General features: G+C 58.5%; 1 protein-coding gene across 1 annotated transcript in view; it reads left to right on the forward strand.

Moving 5' to 3' along the window:
• Positions 1-18390: 18390 nt before the first annotated feature.
• The window catches only part of DDX52 (DExD-box helicase 52), a 38979-nt gene continuing 37937 nt past the window's right edge, over positions 18391-19432 (forward strand). The window contains exon 1 of the mRNA XM_068104433.2: positions 18391-18584. Within this exon, the coding sequence (XP_067960534.2) occupies positions 18498-18584 (87 nt within the window). The 5' untranslated portion in view covers positions 18391-18497. The remainder of the gene's footprint in view (positions 18585-19432) is intronic.

Below are 19432 nucleotides of genomic sequence, written 5' to 3' on the forward strand. Positions count from 1 at the left end.
GAGGGCTTGCACCGTGGTGTCGGTGGTCTGGTCAGCCGCCATAAGCGCGAAGTCCACGCCGAGGTGGACTGCATTCGCGCTGGCCCGAGAAAGACAGTCGGCCATGGCGTTGTCTTTGCCGGCGACGTGCCGGATGTCTGTGGTAAACTCCGACACGGCGGAGAGGTGGCGCTGCTGGCGGGCCGACCACGGCTCCGTGACTTTGGCCATTGCGTAAACTAATGGCTTGTGGTCGACGAAAGCCGTGAAGGGTCGGCCCTCCAGGAGGTGGCGGAAATGGCGAACGGCCAGGTGTAAGCTCACGGTCAAACGTGCTATATTTGATCTCGTTCGGCCGGAGTTGCCGGCTGAAAAAAGCGAGTGGCTGCCAAACCCCGTTCACCCATTGCTCATGTACGGCGCCCACCGCGTAGTCGGAGGCATCCGTGGTGAGGGCGATGGGAGCGTTGAGCACCGGGTGAGCGAGCAGTGTTGCGTCGGCGAGGGCCCGCTTTGAGCTTGTAAATGCCGCGTCCATGGCTGCGGACCAGACGACGTCGTGTTTGGCCGGCTTGCCCCGGAGGGCTTCGTAGAGGGGCTGCATGAGCTGAGCAGCGCGGGGCACGAAGCGGTGATAGAAATTCACCATTCCGAGGAACTCCTGCAGGGCCTTGATGGAGCGGGGACGCGGAAACGCGGTGATGGCCTCGACCTTGGTAGGCAGCGGCACGGCCCCGTTCTTGGTGATGTGGTGGCCCAAAAAATCAACGGCCGTCGTGCCGAAGTGGCATTTGGCCGGGTTGACGATTAGGCCGTGCTCGCTGAGGCGCCCGAACAGTGTTCGGAGGTGGAGGAGGTGCTCGGCCCGGGACGCGCTGGCGACGAGGATGTCATCCAGGTAGACGAAGAGGAACGGCAGGTCGCGCAGCACGCCGTCCATCAAGCGCTGGAACGCCTGAGCCGCGTTCTTGAGGCCAAATGGCATTCGAAGGAATTCGAATAAGCCGAACGGCGTGATGACGGCCGTTTTTGGGACGTCGGCCGGCCTGACAGGTACCTGGTGGTATCCCCGTATCAAATCGATCTTCGAAAAAATGACCCGTCCTGCCAAACAGGCGGAGAAGTCTTGAATGTGCGGGATCGGATACCTGTCGGGGGTGGTAACATCGTTAAGGCGGCGGTAGTCGCCACATGGGCGCCAGCCGCCCCCCGGCTTCGGTACGATGTGTAGTGGCGAAACCCACACGCTATTGGAGCGCCGCACGATGCCGAGGTGTTCCAAAGCGTCAAACTCGGCTTTGGCCACGGCGAGCTTGGCTGGGTCGAGGCGGCGGGCTCTGGCGTAGACCGGCGTGCCCGTAGTTGGTATGTGGTGCTCGATACCATGTCGTACCGCGACGGCCGAAAACGTCGGCCGCGTGAGGGCCGGGAACTCCGCGAGCAGGCGAGCAAACTCGTTCGCCGCCGGGAGGGCGCATGCTAGCTCGGTCGGCACGGAGCTGCTCAACGTGCATGCCAGGGAGCTGAAGGTCTCGGCGTTGACGAGGCGACGCCGTTTGACGTCAACCAGCAGCCCGTGTGCGCAGAGGAAGTCGGCGCCCAGCAGAGCCATGGGCATGCTTGCGGTCACAAAAGTCCAATGAAAGCGCTGGCTGCCGAAGCAGAGGGTGACGTTGCGCGGGCCGAAGGTGCGGATGGCCGATCCATTGGCCGCCACCAAGGAGGGGCCGCAAACCGCGGACTGCCTGTCCTGATCGGAGGCGGGTATGACGCTCAGTTGGGCGCCGGTGTCACACAGGAAGCGCCGTCCGGACGCTTTGTCCCTGATAAAAAGTAAGTTGCCCGTGTGGCCGGCGCTCATGGCTGGTAATGAACGCCGGCCCGGCCATTTCCCGACTTACCGAAAGTGCACGGGGGTCGGCATGTCCGGGCCTTTTGTCTGAACCTGGCATGGTAGTAACACCACGCCTGGTCAGGTGTAGGCCCCCGTCGTCGTGTTGGAGGCGGTCGGCGCGGCGTAGCGGCCGCCAATTGCGCCGGCAGTTCGGCCGCCGACCGTGCCGGGTGCTCGGGCGCCATGGGCGTTGCTTCGGACGGCGGCGGGCTCCAGGTCGCTGCCCCGATGCGTTGGCCTGCCGAGGAGATCTTGTCGGCTTCCCTGGCGAGGGCGCGGGGATCCGTGATCTGCGTGCTTGCCAGGGCGAGGCGTACCTGGCTAGGCAGCTGACGGAGGAACAGCTCTTGAAAATGAAAATCCGGGGCGTGCTCCCCGAGCAACGAGAGCATGTAATCCATTCGCTCGGACGGGCGCGTGTCACCGAGCTCAGGCAGGTCGAGCAGGCACCGTGCGCGTTCCGCCGATGAGAGGGCGAAAGCGTCGAGGAGGAGCTTCTTGATCACGCCATACTTGTCAGCGGCTGGCGGGTGCTGGAGGAGGCTGAGGGCGCGGGCTGCGGTGGCTGAGCCGAGTGCTGCTACCACATGATGGAAGCGGGTGTCGTCGGCGGTGATGCCTCGCAGGGCGAACTGGGAGTCCGCCTGGGCGAACCAAACCGCCGCGTGAGCCTCCCAGAACGTAGGCAGTTTGAGGGCAACTGCCGTGTCCATGTCGGTAGGTCACCAATGAAGGAGCTGTGCTCCAACTCGAATCGAAAGAATGGACGCGACAAAAAGCTGGAATTCGTCCAAGTTTCTTTATTGCATCAAATCAACTCGGGTACTCTGAAAAGCCCGTTTATCGGACAGCATTATATAGAAGCACTCGAATATCTCATGCCAGAGCGTTTGCCCTTAAAAGGCGCGACTGGGCGTGTCCGGGAGACCTGGGCGAGTCTGGACATGCCCGGGAACGGCGAGACTGGGTGTCGCCGGATGGGCCGGGTGTGCCTGGACATGCCCGGGAACGGCGAGACTGGGTGTCGCCGGACAGGCCGGGCGAGCCCGGGAAAGGCGAGTCCGGGCATGCCCGGGAAAGGCGAGACTGAGCGTCTCCGGGCGGTCTGGGCGAGCCCGGCACAGCGATCGCTCCGTGGTTGCGTCCTCGGCAGGTGTAAGGCGATTGTGTATGTTCAGCGGCAACAGCGGCAATTTGGTGAGTTTGCTAACCAAATCAATTCATCCCCAAAAAAATATCCATCTCCTGTAGTGCCTTTTTTCTACATTCCCTAAACTCTCCTGCACTCCATCCTCCATCCAGCATCCTTAAACGTATTTTTAACTCGAAGGTCACAAGAAACTCATTTTGCAATAAATGTTCGTTTCCCATAAATCGTACACTTTCTAAAATCCAATCTCATCCCTCCCCTCCAAATCTTCCCCATAACCCCTCCCCTCCAAATCTTCCCCATCACCCCTCCCCTCCAAATCTTCCCCATCACCCATCCCTTTCAAATCTCCCCCCTTGCCCCCTCCCTCCTAAACTACCCCCTCACCCCTCCCCGCCAAGACGCCCCCTCACCCCTCCCCTCCTAGACTCCTCCCTCACCCTTCCCCTCCAAATCTCCCCCATATCCCATCCCTTTCAAATCCCTCCCCTTGTCCCTTCCCTCCCAAACTCCCCCCTCGCCCCTCCCCTTCAAATCTCCCCACCCTCATTGCTTCTCAATTTCCCCCCTCTCACTCCCCCTCCTCAAAGCGTCCTCCCCGCTTCTTCCCCCTTCCAACTCTCACCTCCATCTCCCCCAACCTTCTGCCTCGCTCTTCCCCCTCCTCAAATAACACCTCATTGTGCCTCACCCAATCACCATCAAACCTTTTGTCCGCCCCATCCTTCCCTTTCTCCGAGCTATTCTGAAATCTCTGACACACCTTCAACAGCTCTCCCTACCTCTTCCACCTCTTCCACATCTTACCCGACCCCTCCTCCCCCCTGTTCTGTATCTGATGCTCCCCCTTCCTCTTCATTAACGGTATGGACCTCAAACATCCGGGGCCTTCATTCAAACTTAACTGATCTCTCCATACAGGTTGCTTCTGTCAAACCAGACGTGATCTGCTTAACAGAAACTTTCCTCCTTTATGATGTCTCTGATTCCTTAGTATCTCTCCCGGGCTACTCCCTCCTCCGGTATGATAGACCTGAGCCTCGTCCTGGAGGCGGGGTTGCTATCTTTATCAAAAACTCTCTTCCTCACTCGCCCTGCACTGCACTCTCTCCACCTCACCCCCAGGAATACCTCTGGCTACGGCTTCCCCTTCGCTCCCACCTCTTGTTCATATGTGTGTTGTACCGTCCACCAAACAGTGATGACTCCATCTACATCTCGCTGTCTGATAATATGGACCAACTTCTATCTACTCATCCCAACTCTCTCTTCCTCATATGTGGTGATTTCAACTGTCATCATGCCAGTTGGCTGGGTGTGGGTACCTCTCTCACCAGCCATGGCTCCTCAGCAAAGTACTTCTGCGACTCACTGGGACTGACACAATCTGTCAATTTCCCGACCCGGATCTCAGTCAACGGAACATCTTCTCTTCTGGACTTGGTTATGACTAACTTCCCTGAAAATGTCTGCTGCTCTTCTTCTGCTCCAATCGGATCATCTGATCATGTCCTTGTTAAAGTGGACATCTCTCTGACCATCCTCAGGGAGCCTGCTCAGCGTCGACGAGTCTGGCATTTCACTCAGGCCAACTGGCACGGTCTTCAAGCAGCCATCAATCATCTGGACTGGTCTCCCATCTCTACCACCTCTGACATCAACTCATCCTGGGAATTCTTCCAAAGTAAATTGCTCTCTCTCATGCACAGATTTATCCCATCTCGTCTTCAGTTGTCATACCCTTCCTCCCATCCATGGTACACGGAATCTTGTGGTGAGGCTGTTGCCCAGAAACAACTTGCCTTCGTCTCCTGGAAAGCAAATCCAACGGAAGGAAATCTCATTTCCTTTCACAAAGCCCGAAACAAGTGTGTGTCCACCCTCAGGAGAGCCAGGAAACAATATCTCTCCGTTCTCAAGACCGAACTCTCTTATCTGTCTCCCTCTTCCAAATCCTGGTGGCGTCTGGTCAAATCCGTTTCTGGTGTTTGTTCCCCCTCCATCTCCTCCCTTACCTCAAACGGCTACACAGCTGACTCCGCACGTGAAAAAGCTGAATGCCTCAACTCTGTGTTTGCCTCTAAATCTTGTGTCCCAAACCCATCCCTCTCTGTACCCACCATACCCAGTCGTACCCTGCTGCTCCTGGACTCCGTGTCCTTTCCTCCTGACAAGGTGGAAAAGTTTCTGTCAGCCCTCGACTCTGATTCTGCAACTGGACCCGACGGCATCAGCCCACGGGTCCTAAAATCCTGCTCTGCCGCTCTATCTCACCCTCTCTCTGTTCTCTTCACCCTCTCTTTTGCTCAAGGTCAACTGCCATCTGCTTGTAAATCAGCCAACATCACCGCTTTGCACAGAAAAGGTGCAAAAACAGATCCTAGCAACTACAGACCAATCAGCCTTCTCCCAATTATCAGCAAAGTCATGGAATCCATCATTGCTTCGGATATGAAATCTTTCCTCTTCTCCAATGGCTTGATCTCTGATCATCAATTTGGTTTCAGACCAGGTCACTCTACTCTGGACATGCTGCTTCTGCTGTCTCAACAATGGATGGAGGTCCTCAATGCCAAACAGGAAATTAGAGCAGTCTCCCTCGACATATCACGTGCCTTCGACACGGTCTGGCACGCCGCTCTGCTCACCAAACTCTCCTCCTTTGGTATCCATGGAAATCTCCACGCATGGCTGGCGGACTTCCTCTCTAGTCGTAGTCAACGTGTGGCCCTGAATGGGTTTCTCTCATCTCCTCTTCCTGTTCAGGCTGGAGTTCCCCAAGGCAGTGTTCTGGGCCCCATGCTTTTTTTTATTTTATCAATGATCTCTCTGACTCTCTTGAAAATCCTCTCTATCTCTTTGCTGATGACTCCACTCTCTGCCGCTCCAATCCTCTTCCCTCAGATCGGCAGTCTGCAGCCTGCTCACTCTCTGAAGACTTGGACAAAATCACAGACTGGTCAAACAAGTGGAACATGTCTTTCAATCCTGACAAATCTCACACTCTTACTATGTCTCTCCGAAAAGATCGACTGGACAACCCTCCCATCTACTTTCTCAACAATCCTCTCCAAGAAGTTCTGTCGCTCAAGCTTTTTGGTCTCACTATCTGCCATGATCTTTCTTGGGAAAACCACATTTCCAAGCTGGCCTCCAAAGCCAGTCGCCGACTGGGCATCCTCCGTCGTGCGAAGTCCTTCCTCGGCACACCTGAGCTCCTCACCACATACAAGGCTTTCATCCGCAGCTCAATGGAATACTGTTCTCCCCTATGGGCCGGTGCTCCTGCCTCACACCTAGCTCGGCTTCACGCTGTTGAAACCAAAGCTTTCAGAATTATTGGAAGCTCCCGCGATGAAGCTATCTCTGAGGGCCTTTCACTCACTCACCGCAGGCAGGTAGGTGGTCTTTCTGTCTTCTACCGACTCCTCTCCGGCCTTGCACCCCCAGCTCTCTCTGTGCTCTGTCCCCCAAATATTCCTACAGGTCGCACAAGATCTGCCAGCAACCCTCTGATGGTTAAACTGCCGAAATCTCGGCTCTCTGCTCACCTTCACTCTTTCATTCCTCTTTTCTCCCGCCTCTGGAACAAACTCCCTCACTCCCTTCAATCCCACTCCTCCCTCCAGGTCTTTAAAACAGCTGTTCACCACCATCTCTTATCTTCCCCCATCCAAAACCTTGATCTTTTCTACCCCCGCTAATTCACCCCAGATCCACCTTGTTTGAAATTCCAACTTCTTTCCTGGAAGTCCTGGCAGTGTCCATATGTTTTATACCTCTCCCACCGCCCCCTTCCCATGCCCCCCCCCCCCAAAGCCCTCGCCCTCTCTCAGATCTCTCGATGTCTCCATGTCTCTCGGTCCCTGCTCTCAAATGTTGTGTTTGTGTCCTTCCCCCTCTCTCCCCATCTTGTCTACCGCTCCCGATGTTATATGTTTTATGTGTCGGTTTGTCTTTCTGTGTGATTAATGTTCGCTCTTTCACGAGCCTCGATCTTGTATACAAAAAAAACCAAACAAACAAAAAAAAAAACCGCTACAATATCATATATTATCATATATTAAATTATTATTATTATCGTATATTATTATTATCATATATTATATGCTATGTGTATGATCTATTTTTGCATATCTATTTTGCAATGAACTTGTACAATAAACATGCTATTTCATGGTATGTCAGGAGAAAAAGTAATAATTCGTTGTCTGTATTGTGTGTGTATGGTCTGTGTAATAAATGACTGGTTTATATTACAATGGAAAAAAATTATTATTGGCGCTGAGGAAGCGCCTTTAGCGATTGACTTCCAGCCAGTGTAACGCTAATTCCTGTCACAGGAATTCTGAGATCATATAAGTGGGCGTGGCAGTTCCTGATTGGTTCGTGTTGGGGAACGCCTTCTCGCTGCCGACGTGACGTAAATTCGCGCACGCGCACTGGTGATTGGCGCTGAGGAAGCGCCTCTAGCGAATGACTTCCAGCCAGTGTAACGCTAATTCCTGTCACAGGAATTCTGAGATCATATAAGTGGGCGTGGCAGTTCCTGATTGGTTCGTGTTGGGGAACGCCTTCTCGCTGCCGACGTGACGTAAATTCGCGCACGCGCACTGGTGAAGCTTACTCGATCTTACTCGATCCCATATTACATGTACTTTCATTGCATACAAATTATACTTCCTCCTAGAAATTCCATGCCCGAACCTCAGCGCAATCCAAGAGGATTCACTTGTTTTAAATACAAATTAAATCAATACATGTACACACAAACACAGTTACAGTTACAGTTCTTTATCAAAGTAAAATCTTTAACACAATAAAGTAATGTGCAGAACACACACAGCTCCCTTTTTGGGAGGCATAGCAAATTATAGTTTCAGTTGAAAAGCTCGACGAAGTGTACTCCTTGAGCGGTAGGTGACTACTGATGCTGACGCACGATCGCGAGCCTTTAGATCTGATCGAGCGACCCATCTCACGACTGGCTGTGATTGGCTGCGATCGATCGTGCGAGGGGTCGCAGGTCGCCACGATTGATCGTACGATCGGTCGCTGATCGCCACCACTAGTTGCACGATTACCTACGATTGATCTTGCGATCGATCTCCTCCAATCGTTGGTGATCGCACGACCACGCGTACCACCAATCGTACGATGACCTACCACCAGTCTTAAGAGCAATCGCAGTATGCCGTCGCAAATGGAGATCGTAGCAAACATTGCCGATTGGTCGTACCACGGCCAAATTGCCACCAATCGCACGATCCAGTGTGACTGAGGCCTTATTGAATGGCCCTCATACATATATATATATATATATATTGTGGCGGGCACAAGGGGCAATAATTCCGCGCACCAGTGGGTGGCGCGAGCGTCCAGGCGGGGAACGAAAGCGCATGCCCCGCCTTTCGACCGATCGGCCACGCCCGAGGACAAGGCGTGGCCTTGGGACATATATGCGGGCTCTAAGCTCGAGCCCGCCCAGTGCTGAAGTGCAAGCTCTTAATAAAGACTCTTTGTTTGTACCAACACGTTGTGGCCTACCTCTCTGGCAATCGAGTCGTGTGTGCACAGCACCACACTGGTGACCCCGATTGGTTCAGCCGTTGCTGACCCCCGAACGCGCCATGGCTACCAACGCCGTCAAACTCCCCGAGTTTTGGGAAGCGCAAGCCGACGTTTGGTTTGTGCAGGCCGAAGCTCAATTTCAGCTCCGAGGCATCACGGCGGACGAGACCCGGTACTACCATGTGGTCGCCGCCCTCGGGCCCGGCACTGCCGCCAAAGTCATGTCCATCCTTCGGCGCCCGCTGGGCGACAACAAGTACGAGGCGCTCAAACGTCTCCTCCTCGCCACGTTCGGGCTCACGGAGATCGAACGGGCCGACCGCCTCCTGGACCTTCCCGCCCTCGGCGACACGACCATCCGTCCGGATGGATTTCATGCTGTCGCTGCTCGGAGACCAGCGCCCGGATTGCTTGCTCCGCGCACTTTTCCTCCGCCAGCTACCTGCACAGGTGCGCCTCGCGCTGGCCGGTTCCAAACTAACGAAACCCCGCGCCCTGGCTGGCGAGGCCGACAAGTATTTTGCGGCCTGCGACACGCGGTCGGTGTACGGTGCTGCCGTAGTGGCTCCCGGTGCGGAGGCTCCAGCACCCCCTGCTTCCCTCGTGGCCGCTGCTACGCCCCGCCCACTACCGCCGCCGCCACCACCACCGCCGCCGACACGGCCGCCGCGGGGGCCACCGCCACAAACCTGGTGCTACTACCATGCCAGGTTCGGCCGCAAGGCTAAAACGTGCCGCCCGCCGTGTTCTTTTGACAGGTCGGGAAACGACCGGCGCTCACTTGCGGCCATGAGCGTCGGCCATTCCGGCAGCCTCCTGTTCAGCACGGACACCTTGTACGGGCACCGTTTTCTTTGCGACACAGGAGCGCAGGTAAGCGTCCTCCCTGCCTGCACGTTCGACAAGCAAGCCGCGGGCCGGGGCCCCGCTTTGTTTGCCGCCAACGGTACACCCATCCGCACATTCGGGAAGCGTTGCCTCTCATTGCGGTTCAGAGGGCAGCGCTTTCAATGGTCGTTCGTGACCGCCAGCGTGCCCATGGCACTGCTGGGCGCGGACTTCCTATGTGCGCATGGGCTGTTGGTCGACGTGAAGCGCAGGCCGAAACCTTCAGCTCGCTCGCTTGTTCGCTGAGCGGCTCGTTGAGGCTCACTGAGCGGCTCACTGAGCAGCTTGCCAAGCGGCTTGCTGAAAGGTTCCGTCCCGGCAAGTTTAGTTTGCACGCTTCCGACAGCGGACGACTTTACCCGCCTCCGAGCCAGTTTCCCGGCCCTCACGCGGCCCACCTTCTCAGCGGTGGCCATTAAACACGGGGTGGAGCACCATACACCCACGGTCAGGCCGACTCGAACCCACGAAGCTCGCAGTGGCGAAAGCGGAGTTCGCCACGCTGGAGCAGCTGGGGTTCGTACAGTGCTCCAACAGCGCTTGGGCTTCGCCTCTGCACATTGTGCCGAAGCCCGGTGAGGGATGGCGGCCGTGCGGGGACTACCGCCGGCTCAATGATGCCACCACCCCCGACCGCTACCCAGTCCACCATATCCAGGACTTTCCGCCCGGTTGGCAAACACGACCGTGTTTTCCAAGGTGGACCTCATCCGGGGCTACCACCAGGTCCCCGTACAACTGGGCGATGTCCCGAAGATGGCCGTCATCACCCCTTTCGGCCTCTTCGAGTTCCTGCGAATGCCTTTCGGGTTGAAGAATGCGGCCCAGGCATTCCAACGGCTTATGGACAGCGTCTTGCGCGACTTACCTTATCTCTTTGTCTACCTGGACGACATCCTAGTCGCGAGCGCGTCCCTGGAGGAGCACCTGCTGCACCTCCGCACGCTTTTCGAACGCCTGGGCCAGCATGGCCTAATCATCAACCCCGCCAAGTGCCGTTTCGGCGTCGCCACCATCGACTTCTTGGGGCACCGCATCACCAGGCACGGGGCCGTCCCTTTACCGGCCAAGGTGGAGGCGGTCAGGGATTTCCCACGACCCCACACGATCAAGGGGCTCCAGGAGTTCCTGGGCATGGTAAATTTTTACCACCGCTTCGTGCCCCACGTCGCCCAGCTCCTCCGCCCCCTGCACGAGGCCCTCCGGGGCAAGCCGGGCAAAGGTGACATCGCCTGGTCGGAGCCGATGGCCGCGGCGTTTGCGGGCGCAAAGCTGGCCCTGGCCAACGCCACCATGCTGGCACACCCGGCGCCCGATGCGCCGATCGCCCTCACCACCGACGCGTCGGACTACGCGGTGGGCGCGGTGCACGAGCAGTGGGTGCGTGGTGCTTGGCAACCGCTGGCGTTTTTTAGCCGGCAGCTTCGCCCGCACGAACGCCGCTACAGCACCTTCGACCGTGAGCTGCTCTGGCTCCACCTGGCGATCCGACACTTCCGCCATCTGCTGGAGGGCCGCCCGTTCATGGCTTTGGTCGACCACAAGCCCCTTGTGTTCGCGATGGCCAAGGTCGCCGAGCCATGGTCGGCACGGCAGCAGCGTCACCTCTCTGCCGTGTCCGAGTATACGACGGACATCCATCACGTGACGGGTAAAGACAACCCGGTGGCGGATTGCCTTTCCCGGTCCGTCGCGCACGCGGTCCACCTCGGGATCGACTATGCCCGGATGGCGGAGGACCAGACTGCCGACCCCGGCGTCCAGGCCTTGCGGACCGCCGTCACGGGCCTCCGCGTCACCAAGGTGCCGTTCGACGCCGCGGGCGCGGCCCTCCTGTGCGACGTCTCCCTCGGCCGGCCTCGCCCCATCGTGCCCGCTGGCTGGCAGCGCCCAGTGTTCGACGCCATCCACGGCCTGTCCCACCCGGGCACGAAGGCCTCCCAGAAGCTCGTCGCGGTGAAGTTCGTCTGGCATGGCCTCAGGAAGGACGTCCGCGACTGGGCCAGGATGTGCCTCGCGTGCCAGCGCGCAAAGGTCCACCGCCACACCCAGGCCCCGTTGGCACCATTTGCGGTGCCCGAGCGTCGGTTTGACCACGTGCACGTTGACTTGGTGGGACCTCTGCCCCCCTCGTGGGGGTTCACCCACCTCCTCACCATGGTGGACCGCACCACACGGTGGCCGGAGGCCGTCCCATTGGCGGCGACGTCTGCGGCTGATGTGGCGCAAGCCTTCATTGCCACTTGGGTTGCCCGGTTCGGTGCCCCCTCGGACATCTCGTCCGACCGCGGCCCCCAGTTCACCTCGGAGCTCTGGGCCGCGGTGGCGCAAGGGCTCGGCGTGAAACTGCACCGCACCACGGCCTACCACCCCCAGGCCAATGGCCTGTGCGAGCGCTTTCATCGCTCGATGAAGACCGCGCTCCGGGCCAGCCTCGGCGACGGCAGCTGGGCCGACAGGCTCCCCTGGGTCCTGCTGGGCCTCAGGACGGCGCCCAAGGATGACCTGCGCGCGTCCTCGGCGGAGCTGGTCTTCGGGCAACCACTGCGGGCGAATTTATCCCTGACTCCACGGCTCCTTGGCAACAGCGCTTCGCCCTTCAGGATACCGCCCGGAGGTTCGCCCCGGTGCCGACGGTACACCACGGTTGCCCGTCTTCCCACGTCGCCCCGGAGCTTCGCACAGCGGAGTACGTTTTCGTCCGGCACGACGCCCACCGGGCACCGCTACGGCCCCCGTACGACGGGCCCTTCCGCGTGCTGGAGACCGGGGACAAATATTTCACCATCGACATCGGCGGCGCCCCGGATCGCATCTCCGTGGACCGCCTCAAGCCGGCCCACCTCGATCTGGACCACCCCCCGCAAGCAGCTGTGCCTCCACGTCGAGGCCGCCCCCCGGCGGTCGGACCCCCGGCACCCCCCAGCCCCGCTACCCCCCAGCCCTGCACCCATCGCCAGGGGGCGTTTCGGCCGGGTCATCCGGCTTCCCTGCAAACTCACCCTTCAGGTGCGCAGGAATTCTGGGGGGGCGTGTGTGGCGGGCACAAGGGGCAATAATTCCGAGCACCAGTGGGTGGCGCGAGCGTCCAGGCGGGGAACGAAAGCGCATGCCCCGCCTTTCGACCGATCGGCCACGCCCGGGGACAAGGCATGGCCTCGGGACATATATGCGGGCTCTAAGCTCGAGCCCGCTGGCCCCGCCCACGCCCAGTGCTGAAGTGCGAGCTCTTAATAAAGACTCTTTGTTTGTACCAACGCGTTGTGGCCTACCTTTCTGGCAATAGAGTCGTGTGTGCACAGCACCACAATATATACATACTAAAGACACACACACACACACACACACAGACACACACACACACACACACACACACACACACACACCATTTTTCTCCGTTATACTTTGTCCAAACTGAGAACATGATGTTTGTCTTACTTTTTTGGGCCTGGCATGTCACACCCAATACAATGAACCCATCTCTGCCTCTTCTTATATTATATTGTAAGATTAATTATGTTATTGTAGCGGTTACCGCTGGATGCACACAATCGCCTTGCACCGGCCAGAACACGGCCAGACGCGCCTCTCCCGGGCATGCCCGGACTCACTGTTCCCGGGCACGCCCGAACCTCCCGGGCACGCCCGGTCTCGTCTTTCCCGGGCATGCCCGCTCTCGCCTTTCCAGGGCTCGCCCAGAGCGTCCGGGCATGCCCGCTATCGCCTTTCCAGGGCTCGCCCAGAGCGTCCGGGCATGCCCGCTATCGCCTTTCCAGGGCTCGCCCAGAGCGTCCGGGCATGCCCGCTATCGCCTTTCCAGTGCTCGTCCAGAGCGCCCGGGCACGCCCAGCCTCGACTTGCCAGGCCGCAGCCAAACACGCCCGGGCAGGTCCAGACTCGCCTTTCCAAGGCTCGCCCTTGATACCCGGGCATGCCCGGTATAGCTTTTGCCGGGCAAACTTCCCGACATAAATGTGTATATATATTGCTGCCCGATAAACGGGCTTTTCAGAGTACCCGAGTGTGATACATTTATTAAATCTACTCGGACGAATTTCCATCTTTGGTCGCGTCAATTCTTTCAACTCGCGTTGGAGCCCAGCTCCTTCATTGGTGACCTACCGACATGGATACGGCAGTGACGCTTAAACTGCCTACCTTCTGGGAGGCTCACGCGGCTGTTTGGTTCGCTCAGGCGGACTCTCAGTTCGCCCTGCGAGGCATCACCGCGGACGACACCCGCTTCCACCATGTTGTGGCGGCGCTCGGTTCCGCCACCGCGGCCCGCGCCTTGAGCCTCCTCCAGCACCCGCCGGCTGCTGACAAATACGACGCGCTGAAGACACTCCTCCTCGACGCTTTCGCCCTCTCACCGGCAGCACGCGCACGGCGCCTGCTTGACCTGCCCGAGCTCGGCGACACGCGCCCGTCCGAGCGCATGGACTATATGCTCTCGTTGCTCGGTGAGCACTCTCCGGATTTTCTGTTCCGCGAGCTGTTCCTTCGCCAGCTGCCTCACCAGGTACGCCTCGCCCTGGCTGGCACGTTGATCACGGATTCCCGCGCCCTCGCCAGGGAAGCCGATAAGATCTCCTCGGCGGGCCAGCACATCGGCGCGGTTACCTGGAGCCCGCCGCCGTCCGAGGCGACGCCCACGATGCCCGAGCACCCTGCGCGGTTGGAGGCCGAACTGCCGGTGCAACTGGCGGCCGCCACGCCGCACCGCCCGCTTCCGACACGACGGCCGGGGCCTCCACCTGACCGGGCATGGTGTTATTACCACGCCAGGTTCGGACACAAGGCTCGGACGTGCCGGCCCCCGTGCACTTTCGGCAGGTCGGGAAACGGCCGGGCCGGCATTCATTCCCAGCCATGAGCGCCGGCCACTCGGGCAACTTGCTGTTTATTCGGGACAAAGCGTCTGGGCGGCGTTTCCTGTGCGACACCGGCGCCCAACTGAGCGTCATACCCGCCTCCGAGCAGGACAGGCTGGACGCAGTTTGCGGCCCCTCTTTGGTCGCTGCTAATGGCTCGGCCATACGCACTTTCGGCCCATGCGTCGTCACCCTCTGCTTCGGCAGCCAGCGCTTTCAATGGACTTTTGTTACTGCCAGCGTCCCCGTGGCTTTGCTGGGCGCCGACTTCCTCTGCGCGCACGGGCTGCTGGTCGACGTCAAACGACGTCGCCTTGTCCACGCCGAGACCTTCAGCTCCCTGGCGTGCACAATGAGCAGCTCCGCGCTGACCTAACTGGCGTGCGCCCTCCCGGCAACGAACGAGTTCGCTCGCCTGCTCGTGGAATTCCCGGCCCTCACGCGGCCGACGTTTTCGGCCGTCGCGGTGCGGCACGGGATCGAGCACCACATACCCACTACGGGCCCGCCGGTCTATGCCAGGGCCCGCCGCCTCGACCCAGCCAAGCTCGCCGTGGCGAAGGCCGAATTCGACGCGTTGGAGCACCTCGGCATCGTGCGGCGCTCCGATAGCGCGTGGGCCTTGCCACTGCACATCGTGCAAAAGCCGGGGGGTGGATGGCGCCCGTGTGGCGACTACCGCCATCTCAATGACGCTACCACCCCCGACAGGTACCCGATCCCGCATATTCAGGACTTTCCACCCGTTTGGCGAGACGGGTCATCTTTTCGAAAATTGACCTGATACGGGGCTACCACCAGGTACCTGTCCGGGCGGCCGACGTCCCGAAGACGGCCGTCATCATGCCGTTCGGCCTGTTCGAATTTTTGCGGATGCCGTTTGGCCTCAAGAACGCGGCCCAGGCGTTCCAGCGCTTGATGGACGGCGTGCTGCGCGACCTGCCGTTTCTTTTCGTCTATCGGGACGACATCCTCGTCGCCAGCACGTCTCGCGCCGAGCACCTCCTCCACCTCCGAACACTGTTCGGTCGCCTCAGCGAGCACGGCTTAATTGTCAACCCGGTCAAATGCCACTTCGGCGCGACGACCGTTGACTTTTTGGGCCACCGCATCACCAAGACCGGGGCCGTGCCGCTGCCGACCAAGGTCGAGGCCATCACCACGTTCCCGCGTCCCCGTTCCATCAAGGCCCTCCAAGAGTTCCTCGGCATGGTGAATTTTTATCACCGATTCGTGCCCCGCGCTGCTCAACTCATGCGGCCCCTTTACGAGGCCCTCCGGGGCAAGCCGGCCAAACATGACATTGTTTGGTCCGCGGCCATGGACGCGGCCTTCGCCAGCGCCAAACGGGCCCTCACCGACGCAACGCTGCTGGCTCACCCGGTGCTCAACGCGCCCATCGCCCTCACTACGGACGCCTCCAACTACGCGGTGGGCGCCGTCCATGAGCAATGGGTGGACGGGGTTTGGCAGCCACTCGCTTTTTTCAGCCGGCAACTCCGGCCGAACGAGTTAAACTACAGCACGTTCGACCGCGAGCTGCTCGGGCTATTCCTGGCCGTTCGCCATTTCCGACACCTCCTGGCTGGCCGCCCGTTCACGGCTTTCGTCGACCACAAGCCGTTGGTCTACGCAATGGCTAAGGTCACGGAGCCGTGGTCGGCCCGCCAGCAGCGCCACCTCTCCGCCGTGTCGGAGTTCACCACGGACATCCAGCACGTCGCCGGCAAAGACAACGCCGTGGCCGACTGCCTTTCGCGGGCCAGCGCGAACGCGGTCCACCTCAGCGTGGACTTCGCGCTCATGGCGGCCGACCAGACCACCGACGCCTCGGTGCAGGCACTCCGCGCGGCAGACACGGGCCTCCGCCTGGCCGACATCCCCTTCGCGGGCACCGTCCTGCTCTGCGACGTCTCCCAGGCCAGCCTCGCCCCATCGTGCCCGTTTCCTGGCAGCGCCGCATCTTCGCCTCCATCCACGGCCTTTCTCACCCGGGCCGGAAAGCTTCTCAGAAGCTGGTGTCGGCGCGTTTCGTCTGGCACGGCCTTCGACGAAACATCCGCAACTGGGCCAACGCCTGCACGGCCTGCCAGCGAGCCAAGGTTCACCGCCACACCCAGGCCCCGCTGGCACCTTTCGCCGTGCCTGAACGGCGTTTCGACCACGTCCACGTGGACCTGGTGGGTCCCCTGCCCCCCTCGCGGGGGTTCACCCACCTGCTCACCATGGTGGACAGGACCACCAGGTGGCCGGAGGCCGTGCCCCTCACCTCCACCACCACCGCCGACGTGGCGCAGGCGTTCATCGCCACCTGGGTCGCGCGCTTTGGCGCACCAGCGGACATCTCGTCCGACCGCGGCCCACAGTTCACGTCTGAGCTTTGGGGCGCGGTCGCCCGTTCGTTGGGGGTCACGCTGCACCGCACCACGGCCTACCAACCCCAAGCCAATGGGTTGTGCGAGCGGTTTCACCGCTCCATGAAGGCCGCACTCATGGCCGGCCTTCAGGACGACGGTTGGGCCGACCGGCTGCCGTGGGTCCTTTTGGGCCTTCGCACGGCCCCCAAGGAAGACCTCCAGGCGTCCGCCGCCGAGCTCGTCTACGGCCAGCCGCTCCGCGTCCCGGGCGAATTCGTGCCCGACGCTACCAGTCCCTGGTCCGCCGCTCGCCAGCGCTCGGACCTCCAGGAGGCCGCCCGACGATTTGCCCCCGTGCCGACGTCCCGCCACGGTGGCCCCCAGTCCTACGTCCCCCCGGCGCTTCGCACAGCGGAGTACGTCTTTGTGCGTCATGACGCGCACCGGGGGCCACTCCGGCCGCCGTACGACGGGCCCTTCCGGATCCTGCGACGGGGCGACAAGTCTTTCATCGTCGACCGGCCGGACCGGATTTCTGTGGACCGCCTCAAACCGGCGCACATGGACGTCGACCGACCACCACGGTTGGCCCTTCCTCCGCGGCGAGGCCGCCCCCCGTCCACAGTTCCCCCCGCTCGACCACCCATCACCACGTCGGACCCCTCCCCACGACCCTCCAGGGGTCGCTTCGGCCGGGTCATCCGGACCCCCCTTAAATTGACCCTGCCGGTGCAGGTCGATTCTGGAGGGGCGTGTGTAGCGGTTACCGCTGGATGCACACAATCGCCTTGCACCGGCCAGAACACGGCCAGACGCGCCTCTCCCGGGCATGCCCGGACTCACTGTTCCCGGGCACGCCCGAACCTCCCGGGCACGCCCGGTCTCGTCTTTCCCGGGCATGCCCGCTCTCGCCTTTCCAGGGCATGCCCGCTCTCGCCTTTCCAGGGCTCGCCCAGAGCGTCCGGGCATGCCCGCTATCGCCTTTCCAGGGCTCGCCCAGAGCGTCCGGGCATGCCCGCTATCGCCTTTCCAGGGCTCGCCCAGAGCGTCCGGGCATGCCCGCTATCGCCTTTCCAGTGCTCGTCCAGAGCGCCCGGGCACGCCCAGCCTCGACTTGCCAGGCCGCAGCCAAACACGCCCGGGCAGGTCCAGACTCGCCTTTCCAAGGCTCGCCCTTGACACCCGGGCATGCCCGGTATAGCTTTTGCCGGGCAAACTTCCCGACATAAATGTGTATATATATTGCTGCCCGATAAACGGGCTTGTCAGAATACCTGAGCTGTTTTGTTTCAATAAAGCAACTCGGACGAATTCCGTCTTTGGTCGCGTCAATTCTTTCAACTCGCGTTGGAGCCCAGCTCCTTCATTATGAGTTACTGCATTGCGATTGTATTTTGATTTGATCCTTTGCTCTGAGCGTTACATTAATGTAACGATGAATAAGCAATCCCGCAATTTATTTATTAAAGTCCACTAATTAAAAAGATATTCAATTTTTAGTCAAATGCATAATTATGTAAACATGTTTTGCGGTGTATCGTTGTGGTTTTTGCTTGCTCGGCTGGTATACATCCTTTTTCCTCAGTTTCCTTTTTGTTGATGTGTTGTCGTTGGGAGTTCAAAAAGATTATTTTCCGTTTAGCATTAGCTGTTGGAGAACGGTTTTAAAAATACAACTCGAAAGCTACTGATCTATAGAAATCGGTTTAGTTAAAGCTTTTGGGAAATGGAAGTTCAGCGTTGAGCCGGACCCGGTTTTGGGGTCTCGTCATCTCGCAGTCAGCATGGAGAGGAATGCCTTATTCAGGGCTCTTGGCCGAGGTGCTAAATTCGATGTTCGACGCTTCGAGGAAGATGCAAGAAGGTTTAAGGTGAGACGGGAGCGCTGGAAGTTCGGTTTTGTATGGTCAATGGAATGGTCCAACCCACGTGTCGCAGTTTTCTGTTGCGCATGTTTATGGGACATACCAGTAATGTGCGATCGGCAATAATCCGATATGCGTTAGTATTATACAGAATTGGTTACTATCATTTTTTGTTTTTTTTGTGTGTAATGAACAAACGATTCAACAACGTTCGCTCATACACCGCTCATACACCGCTTGCTTAATATACACTTAATATCATACACCGCTTGCTCATACACCTACTGACACGAATTTTTTTTTTTGTCAAGGTGATTGTGCATTCAGTTGACACAAAATAAATTATAGAAATCGAATATTGAGAGGGAATGTGATTCATTGTCTTGTGAAGTGTTTTCCGTGTTAACAATTCGCTTAGTTATTGTAAGTTACGTACGTTATCAAGATTCGTGTGACTATAATGGATGATGTTTTATTTTTCACAACTATGGGGAAGTAAATATTTTGCGAGTCGGCGTTGACTGCCACCACTTACGCCGCCATGGTCACTATAAAGTGCTCCAAATATGACTACATCCTTTATCTTTTTCCGGTGGTCTTGTAAATTACTAAATGTGACTTTCAGCCTCTGTGGAAACGTGGAAATCATACATATCTATTTTAGAGGCCCACATACTTAATTTCATGACTAAATCACTTGATTATAAATATATGTTTTATATATTTAAATACAGCATGAATTTAAAAAAGAAAATATCTGAAGTTAACTTCCATAAACCCATATATACTTCCATAAAACAAAACACAATAACCTGCAACATGACAGATCCCCATTTGAGTGCTAAAACGTTCTC

Source organism: Myxine glutinosa, chromosome 3 (assembly GCF_964187855.1).
Source record: "Myxine glutinosa chromosome 3, kmMyxGlut1.1, whole genome shotgun sequence".
Lineage (NCBI taxonomy): Eukaryota > Metazoa > Chordata > Myxini > Myxiniformes > Myxinidae > Myxine > Myxine glutinosa.